Genomic DNA, 10154 nt, shown 5'->3' on the forward strand with positions numbered 1-10154 from the left:
CTCTGAATCAGTATTCTCGCGTCTCAACGGCGCTGTATCAGTGCTGGAGAATGGTCTGGCTGCACCTCATTATCGCTCTGTTAAAAGAGGGGGAAAGCACTTGTTTGTATTTCTTTGAACCAATCACAATCGTCTTGGTGCCGAGCCAAGGATGCAGCGACGGTGCTCCTGCAAAATAGAGCCGAGGGAGCATCGTTTTGGTGGAGCGTTGGCATGCAGGGGCGAGAGCGCTGCCGTGTAAATGGCTAATTCACTGAAAGGACAAAGCATTGACTGGATATAAAGATGGAGCCCACCGTAACATCGCCCACAAGTTCTCTGAAAAGTAGTTTTGAAGCTTCTTGTCGTGGTTCCAACATGTGCTAATTATGTGTAACGTTGTGCCTTAATACAATTCAAACAAGTGAGTTATATAAAGAACCATTATTTGCACTGTTGACACCATATTTAGCTATAGACATCAGAAACATGTTAAACAACGTGTTAACCTCCGCGCTAAATTAGATATTCTGACTTTGGGGACTCACGATTGTAACCTGCCTCAAGTGGCCATTTGAGGAACTGCAGTTTGTGCAGTGGTTGCCAGCTCAAAGGTTGTTTGTTTTCCCATATCTAAGGGGGAGTAGACATTAGAAACTTACACCTGCAGTCTACATTTGGTGAGTCAGTCCCATCCTGTAGCCGTTTAATTTAAACCTTCCTTACAACAGTCCGTTGATTGAGTTTTATCACAACATGAGTCTCTATTATTGTAGTTTTTGGCAACCGTTCCTATTAAAGCGTAACGCCAGGTAGTCACAGATGTGTCTGACGAAGAAAAACGAGCCATAATATCCTTAGAATAGTAATTAGGGGTTATTGCCGTATTTTGGGTGTAGTCACGTGTAGTTTCAGTCAGATGACGGCTGAACTGTTTACAACCCGTGTGGCTGTCAAACCGCTTGTGTTTCTGGCCGTGTCCAACACTGTTTTAGCAATGCAGCTAACAATTATTTACATAGTTCACTAGTTTGTGAATAGGCCAGAACATGGAGTAAGTGTTAGATAATAAGTGTTAAAGACTAAGATGACATCCTTCAATGTTTTGTTTCATCTGCAACTCAAAGATATTCAGTTTCCTGTCATAGAGAAAGAAAGAAACCAGAAAATATTCACATTTAAAAAGCTGGAATCAGAGAAAATTGACTACTGACCTGGAAATAGTTGGTGATTGATTTAGTAGTTAGCATGTAATTGACTAACCAGTTAATTGTTACAGTTCTAGTCAGTGTTTATCAGATCTGTGCAGTTACCATAAGCGCTGCATCATAACTGTTGGAAACAACTGCCAGAACTACAAAGATAAAACCCACCTCGTAATAAATGCTGCTGCCCATAAATTACTTATAGCAGTTTAACTGCTCAGGAAATGGAAGATCTGTGCCGGCTTTTTGTGCAAACATAAACAATACATTACATTCACAAGGATGCTGCGTCTCCCACACTTGCTTTCCAATGCATTGCTTATGGAGAAGCCAGGACTTTTCTCATCGTGTTAAAATAAGGTTGAATCTGCTGCGCTTGCAACCAGCACCTCACAGACTAACACAGTTTTTCCTTCTGCTCATTGATGTTCTGTTTAGCTGCCTTCAGCAGGGGAGGGGGGATAATACTGTTTTTGAAAGGCACCAGTGCTAACACTGTCTTCAACCCCGCCCTGTCGTCCTTAGGTGAGAAGCCATTCGAGTGCAAGCTGTGCCACCAGCGATCCAGGGACTACTCGGCCATGATCAAGCACCTGCGCACCCACAATGGCGCCTCGCCCTACCAATGCACCATCTGCCTGGAGTACTGCCCCAGCCTGTCAGCCATGCAGAAGCACATGAAAGGCCACAAGCCAGAAGACATCCCCCCAGACTGGCGCATAGAGAAGACCTACCTGTACCTCTGCTATGTCTGAGACCAGGAAAAGCGAATGAAGAGGGGTTGGGAATCGGGGGTTTGGTTGAGAGGTAAGGGGAATGTAATGGAGCGGATAGGAGGAATGAGTGTTGACGATTTGAGGAATGTCAACGTCGAGGGACTGGAAAGCAAGAGGGGGTTGTTTTCTATTTTTCTTTTCATGCAAAGGCGGCGACGAGCGACGGGGTTAAAAAAAATAAAAATAAATGAGGGGTGGTGATGGTTGGACAAAAGTGCTAAGAAGAGGAAGACTTGGACACTTGGAGAGAGATTCTCCACCATTGTTCGGATTCACCGGGTCATTCACTACATCTGCAACTGTGTTATTGTTTCAGGTCATTTTCGTGCGGCGCCACGAAGCAGGCGCCGCCGCAAGGAAGTGACTTTTTGGATGCTGCTGCCACAGTGATGAGAGAGCAGATTCTCAAGGGCTATCTGAACCTGCACTTCCATGCCATCTGGAACCTTCACTCCATTTTGAGTTGTTTTATCCAGCAGTGGGAAGCGTTTGTTTTGTTCTACTTTGGTATTTGGTGTGTTTACAGTCACACAACGGAAGAATATGTGAATCTGAGCTTTGCTTTAGGCCCCCGATTCATTACCTGCTTTCAGAGAATTAAGGACTTTCTCCTACATGTGTCTCGTGGTTCTGAACTGATTTTTCTCGGGGTCTGAGGAGGACTGACACGCATTTTCCAACATGCAACCCAACGCTCCACAGTTTGAACAAACCGCTTCGGCCCAACGCGGCCCCTCATCTTTTCCTTTGCGAGGTGCAACTGTTTTTCCGTCACTTCTCGTCTCCTGTGCCTCGTCTTCGGCGCAGAAAGGTCCACACAGCAGAAGTCCTTTAGATCCCAGCGGTGGCAGCGAGATAGCCCCTGAGAATCCGCAGCAGAGCCGGTCGGCTTATGCAGTAGATGAAACAGTCGAACTGGACAAGTGGGAGCATTTGAATACTGCAAGCCAAGCGCCCGTTTGGTTGCGATCGTGGGGGAAGATGTTAGTGCTGCTTTTTTTTGTTGTTGTTGTTGTTGTTGTTGGAAGTCTCCCCAGTTTTCTCAGTAGTCTTCCTGGTTCTGCATCTCCGTCGGATGATGGGCTAGAGAAGGTCGAGTCACCACTGGCCACTCGCGGTTCTCCCCAGAGAGCCAACGGCTAACTTGCGTCACTTTTTTTTGTCATATTTTTGTTCTTCTCCTTTTTTTTTTCTTTTTAGCTCTGCATCGTAGTTTATCAAGGCTTGATTGCACAGGTTAAACGAATTACGACAACAGTCTCTGTTTGATGTCGGCAAGGTATATATTTTTTTTCATTAACTCATAACTCGCTATTACAGTACGTCACATTAAAACTCAGCCTATTCACCTATTCAGCAATAGATAACTGGACTGCTTTTATACCATGTACATTTAACCAGATGAATATCATTATCTCACACTAAGGATGAACTACACAAACTGACACATGAACAGTTAACACTTTTTGACCGCAACAGATCTGTCCGTTCAGCACAGGGATGGAAAATGGAAAAAACAAAAAAACCCAAGAAGACGGTTGCTGTCCGTGGGAGTCCTGTGACTTTGAGTGCTAGTAAGTGAATGTTGAAGAGGTGCTGGGAATGCCTTAGCTGCGCACCTTGGCCAAAGGTGCTGTGGTAGTTTGAAGACTGTTATACGGCATCAAAACAAACATGAATGTGAACGCCTGGAAGCCGGGTTCATAGACGGCTGCATCAGAAGAGCAGCAGGTTAACGCTGCCTTTCAGTCAGAGCCTGTAATTCCCACCTCGGAGGTCGTGGTTATTCCCTCGTGGTTCAGAGGAAGGTTTCTCCGAGAGGCGTGCAGCAGCTTAGCCTCGGCCTACGTCCCCTAGAAGATCCACTGTGGGTTTTATTTGAGAATGTGCACCAGCTGGATTGTCGTCGCAATACAGACGTTGCATTCAGATGATGCATGTTCACAAATATATTGGCATCGATTTGACTCAAGTGGAGTGTAATGAAAATGCTACGTGTTAGCTACTTAGCTAGCAGCATTGACAGTGCAGCGCTGACGTCACGGCCGCTTGGAAAACTTTTGCCCCCGAGGTGGGAACGTCCAGCTTCCTGTGAAACGCAGCCGTCGGACCTGTTGGACGGATGCAGCCGCGGGTTTTTCACGGTTGAACCCGAGGCTTTAACGAGCATCACTGCCTGTCACAGCGTTACCTGGGTGGTCACGTACCCAAACGGCCGGTGGAAATTTAAAAAAAAAAAAGGGGTGGGCGGGGAAATCAGTGATTGGACGAGACACGGCCCAGCAGCTGAGGGGGCGACCAGTAAGAAGACAGAATAAATCAACTCTTTCTCTGTGGTTTTGTCCCTTTGCGCTTCGTCTCTCTCTCTCGTCTCCTGTTGTCGTCGTCGTCGTCGTTGTCGTCGTCGTTGCTGTTGTTTGCTGTTGTTGTTATTATTGACCTTGAGTTTGATCTCAACACATCGTACTTGAATTACCTCGTTTTCGTGACCTCATGTTGCTTGTGTTGTTTTTTTTTTTAATTTTCCCTTTCGTTTCATTCGTACACTTTTCGTTCGCGAGTCGGAAAGATGCGTTGCAAGAAACGCGATGAAGCGAAGCGTACGCAGAAAAATTAAGTGCCACGGTGAAGAGATTTGTTTGGTTGTTTTTTTTTTTCTAATGTTGTGTATTTCTTTGTGCATTACTTGTTACCAAACTTGGTATTATTAACCCTGCTTGTTGAAGAGCCGGAAGGTTTGGTCATTTGTTATAAAAGCTACCTCTAAGTTGTTTTCTGTTTTTTTGTTTTGTTTTGGCAAAAGCACATTTTTTTGTGTTTGCATTATTTCGTCATTGCTACTTCATCTCATGCTTTTTTGTTTTGTTTTTCATAAGTTGATTTATGATTGTGTGTGTGTTTTTAAGCAAAATGTATATAAAAGGGTAAGAGATAACACAAGTAGACGCGTGATAGGATGAGAAAAGTCGTTCAAAATGGATGTTTATTCTTCTCTTATAGTCTCCCCCTGCGCCACCGACCACAGAAGAGCAGAGACAAAACAAAAAAAAAGGAAAAAAATCTAAAAAAGAAGCAATTTCGAAGCCTTAAGTGATGAGTAAGAGGGATGCGGCAGATAAGAGGAAGTACTATTGCTTTTTAGGAGGGTTTAAAAGCAAGAATTTAAACTTGAAAATATGTGAATAGAATTGTAGTTTTGTAATGTGAAAAAAAAAAACAAAAAGCGACGAGAAGGTTCATCATCAAAAGAAAGAAAAAAAAAAAAGCAAAGAAGCGCTGAACCGCCCAGGACAGGTCATATTTGCAGCGATGCAGAGTGCGTTGGACAATTTGGAAACTGCAAGTGGTAATCAAAACAGTAAAAACCAGACGGTTAAAAATAGAGATTCTCTCAGCAGACGACGAGCTCTCTTGAGAAAATGAGTGTATTCCTGAACAAGAGCCAACAGAGGCAATTTGATATATAAAAATTGTGATATTTTTGTATTCAGTGTCGGTCCTTTTTCCATTTGTGGAGGGTTACAGCAGGGCACAAATATTTGTATTTCTTTTTATTTTCTTTCTTTTTTTTTTACTGTTTTCTTTCTCTCTCTCTCTCTCTCTCTCTCTCTGGGTGTGAATCATTTTTGCCTTGCTCCTCTTTGATATCGTTGGACAAAAAAAAAGAAAAAAAAAAACAACAACGTGCGTGAACATATTGTAATAATAAGTGTTGCTTTCTGGATGTCAATTGCATTGTAGGTGAAGGACTAAATCTATCCGCCACAACAAAAAAGAAAAAAAGTGTGTGTGTGTGTATGTGACAACAACAAACAAACAAACAAAAAAAAAACAGAAAAAAAGACGCAAAAAAAAAAAAAAAAGGAGAAAAAATAATAAAATACGGGACGGCAGGGGGACGCTGCCAAAACCGACCAATTAGTACTTGTCATTCACAATTTTTCAATCAAACTTGACTGTCAGCGTATTTTTTTTGTTTTGTTTTGTTTTTGTACTTGAAAAGAAAAAAAAAAAAAGAAGAAGAAGAAGGGATGGCATGTCCCGTTTTGGTGTCTTGCCATTTTATTCTCAAACACTGTGAGCTGAGGGGGCTTTTTATTTCCCACCCTCGTATAATATCCACCCACTATGATATACCCAGTCACGGTTCAGTCTGAACGCCACAATGCAAGACCTGTTCAGTCACGTTTATTCCTATCATCGTCCTCTGAATGTTTTCTACTTTTTTCGTGCGGGTGAAAGAGTGCGTAACTATGTGTGTGTGTGTGTGTGTGTGTGTGTGTGTGTGTGTATTAGTGGGAAAATGCACTAATCAGATCAGATACAAAATAAAATGATATTCTATGCCACTTTTTTTTTTCTGTTGGAAAAAAAATATATATATACATTGGCATCGATATAGTTCTTCCCTCAGTGTTCCTCCGATGTTTCTGTACTATCTTTGTGCCTAAAAATGGAAATTGTTCAACAAAAATATCCATCTATATCTGCTTAGTTTTCTGTATTTTCAGAAGAAAAATAAAAAATGGTGTCTCCAGCACCCTAGGGATGTCATGACGCTCGAAAATGACCTGATTTTTCTTTTTTTTTTTTTAATCCTGAATAGAGCAGGGCTTCTTTTTTTTCAAGGACTGAAATAAACCCTTGATGCTATTGAAATAGCGATCGGGATTCTTCTGTTTTCTTCTTTCTGAAGGCTGTGATTGGCACCTAAAAGCATTTATTTAGCAAAACAAAGCACGAGGGGAGAATTTCAGACGAGCTGCGGTGGCGAAACTTGCTTTCGGGACAAAATCTGTTTCGAATTAAGGCTCCTTCTTCACTCCAGATGCTCTGATTTCCTTTTTTTTTTTGGTTTTTCGTCAGCAACAGGTTTGCTGATGTGAACATGATTTTGTTCTTGGAAGAAAAAGAAATAAAGAAAAACTCCATTTGGTTGGCACTAGGGGCGTTTTTTTTTGTTTGTTTCTCTTCCCTTCTGCTTTGTTTAGGTTTTTTTAAAGTACTTTTTTTTTCCTTTTCTACAAAATGCATTTAATAAAAAAGGGGGATGTTAAATTCGTCAGAGAGGAATCATGGCATCCCTGGAGCTGGCACTCTGTGTTTTGGTGTGGTGTTTCTAGAACAAAGTAGCCATTTCATGCAGTGTTGCAATGCATGTGCCATCGAGGTCTAGACTAAAATTGTTTGAGTAACAAAGCACCAAGACATTGTATTTTTTTATATTAGCACTGAGGACCAATTGCCCTGTCGGACCAAGCATAACGAAGCTTTTTATGTAACAAAGCTTTTCTCTCTCTCTCTCTCTGTCTTTCCCTGGCTTGTCTGTGCTACTTCTCTCCTCCATTGTTGTGACAGCACAAGTGCCAGTCGAGTTGCTCTGTATTAAGAAAATAGTGTTTTTATTATGATTTGAATTGTTATAGTTTTTGTCTACCTCAGCACCTAATCTTAGCCTAATCTTAGAAGGTGCCCAATTATTATTTTTTTTCTTTATTTTGTTCTCTTATTGTTGTCAGTTGTATAATTTTGTTTTGAAAAAAAAAAAAATTTGCATTAGAGCTTTGCAAAGGTCCTTTGTCTTTTCCAGCGACAACGTGCTACTTTTGTTTTGTTTTTTGTTAATTTTATTTTGTTTTTTTCCCGTGGCAGTACGTTTCCTGTTGAGCTGTGCCACCAATCTATAGCCACCGTCTGTTGAATATAGAGGTTGTTCTCTCTCTTTATTTTTATTTTTTTTTCTCGTTTCTTTCCATGTAGAATCAGACACATCTCTTTGTAACATTTCAGTGTTCTCTGATGGAGTGTGAAAAAAAATAAAAAGGAAAAATAAAAGATTTAATGCTGCAGGTTCTCTTCTCCATGTTGTCAATAAAGTCAATGTTGTGCCTTTGATAGTGAAAATATAAAGAATATTTCTTCTCTTTTTGTTTTTTCTCCCCCTCTATTTTTTTTTTTTACATCCTACTAACGGTAGACTGTTTTTTGTAGTGGAATTTTTTTGTATTTTTATTTATGAGTCTCATAATAAAAATCAAATCATGATGTTCAGTTGTATACTTTCAATCTGCAGTTAGAAAATAATAAAAAGTGGACTTCATGGTGTCTGTCTTAGGCCTCTTTCTCGCTCGCTGTTTGCTTCCTGAGTATTTAAAGAGCAGAAGGTGACATTAAACAGAAAATAATCACTTTAACGCGCTGTGTGTATTTGATCCTAGAATATAGTTTTATTGTATTATTGAGCCTTTAGTTCGAATCTCAAGACTTTCAGCCGAGCATCAATCTAATTATATTTAAATTTCTATTTTCATACAATACAAAGAAATACAGCTTTTTTACAGACTCATATTTTTTCATAGCCTCCTATTAAAGAATGAAAAAAAAAAGCTTCAGTCACTGAAATAAGTTGAAATTGATAAAAGTAATAGTAAATAAAAATTTAATGAAAATCATGACGTTGTTTTTGAATTGTGGTTCAACAGAAATATTAGTCCGGGACAGTTTTTCTTTTTTTCTTTCTTTCTTTTCCACCACAATTCAAAAGCAACGTCTTATTTCACTAAAATATAATTTAGCAAATTTTTATTTATTATTACTTTTTCCAGTTTCTAGTTATTTGAGTGACTGTTGTGAATTTTGTCTTTTCTTTAATGGAGGGGTGTGAATACATCTGAGGACGACAAAACATATAAAAAACTGTACAGAGTAAAAACTTTCCTTTTTCTAGTTTTACTGCACATTAAGATAAAATGCACAAATGTACATTAAAGCACAAGAAGTGAGAATATTCCAACCAAAGAGTTCCTAAAATCAAAATCATGCTCCCAGAGGTTGATCCCCGGTGATGGTCATCAATTTTTTTAAACATTTTTCTTTCCTGCAGGTTTTCTAGCGTCTGTTCGCGCTGAGCAGGCAGCGTTTTGTGCAGCAGTTTTTTTATTTTTTGTTTTTTTTTTTTTACAAAACTGCTCGTGGCCCCGAGTCAGTGGCTCGGAGCGTGTCTGCTAAGTAGCATGTGATGAAGTACGTTAATGGAGTTTGGTAAAACAACATCCCAACTCAAATTGAAATGTTGCTCGTTAAAGCTCAGCGAGTGTTTTAAACGAGGGCTGCAGGCGAGGAGGGAACGACGTCGCCGCTGAGGCCGGACACGTCCTCTCACGTTTATGTCAGTATGATGTCGGTACAGGCTGCGTACGAGCTGCCTTAACCTGTGGGTGACGTTTATTTCTACGGTCAGTATCGTCCTAAAAACATTAGAGGCCACAAACTAAGAGAAACTACAACATTACTCATCAGATCTGTTCAGGAAAGTCGTGCAGAAGCAAAGCAGCAGAGCTTCACGGTACATTCTTGTGTTTGTCGCCACCGTTATTCAAAGAGACGTTTCTTATTTGAATGAAGTCTCTAAGTACAGATGTGGCAGAACCTCTAAAAACTAAAGTATTTGCATATAAAGTCACCTGTAGAGAGACGACATTTTCTCAAAGGTCCTGCACAGAAACCATCAGACAGTTGTTTAGATGTTTAAGTCTGGACTTTGCAGAAGTCGTCTGTCAGCTTCCTCATGCATGTTTTTATTTTTTTTTATTATTCTACTACCATTCATATAAAACCTTGGGAGAACTGAATGATTTGCAGGTTTATATTTTCCTCTCTGGTCTCTACTAGAACATCCTTTTTCTCTCACCGTGCTTGGCTGCAGCACCTCTTCCACCTTTTAGCTCCTGTCTCTTTAAGTAACACTTCCTGGTCTGCTCTGATTGGCCGGCTGGGAAAAACCAGGTAACTTTGGTTCTGCTGTGGTGAGAAAACGAACGATGGCCGACTGCAGGGACGTCTTTGTTTGAGGCCAAACTCCTGCTGACTAATGTGTAACCTGGTGATGTGGATGAGTAACGGAAGAGCAGCCTGGACTTCACATCAGGTGTTTCAGGCAGGTAAGAACCAGAGATTCTGTGGTTAAAAACTTCGGTCCTTCTTAGTTTGCAAACCTGTTAAATGCACAAGTTACATGGAAAGCCAATAAATTACACACATTTTGCTGCTTATGTGTCCATAAAATGACATAAATTACAACTGGAGCCACTGGTGCTGTGCCATGAAGTTGCAGGTTCAGTTTAAAATGCGTCCTATATAGCAGATGCTGACACCTGAACGCCTCACGCAGACCGTGCAGTGTGAGCATTCTTTG

At 40.7% G+C, this 10154-nt stretch overlaps 1 protein-coding gene across 3 annotated transcripts in view; it reads left to right on the forward strand.

Moving 5' to 3' along the window:
* Nucleotides 1-6872, forward strand: part of zbtb16a (zinc finger and BTB domain containing 16a) — a 155366-nt gene extending 148494 nt beyond the window's left edge. For all 3 annotated transcript variants that reach the window (XM_008279094.1, XM_008279093.1, XM_008279095.1), the window contains exon 7: nt 1710-6872. In XM_008279094.1, the coding sequence (XP_008277316.1) occupies nt 1710-1939 (230 nt within the window). In that variant the 3' untranslated portion in view covers nt 1940-6872. The remainder of the gene's footprint in view (nt 1-1709) is intronic.
* The last annotated feature ends 3282 nt before the right edge of the window (nt 6873-10154 follow it).

This window comes from Stegastes partitus, unplaced genomic scaffold (assembly GCF_000690725.1).
Source record: "Stegastes partitus isolate 25-593 unplaced genomic scaffold, Stegastes_partitus-1.0.2 Scaffold144, whole genome shotgun sequence".
NCBI classification, from domain to species: domain Eukaryota; kingdom Metazoa; phylum Chordata; class Actinopteri; family Pomacentridae; genus Stegastes; species Stegastes partitus.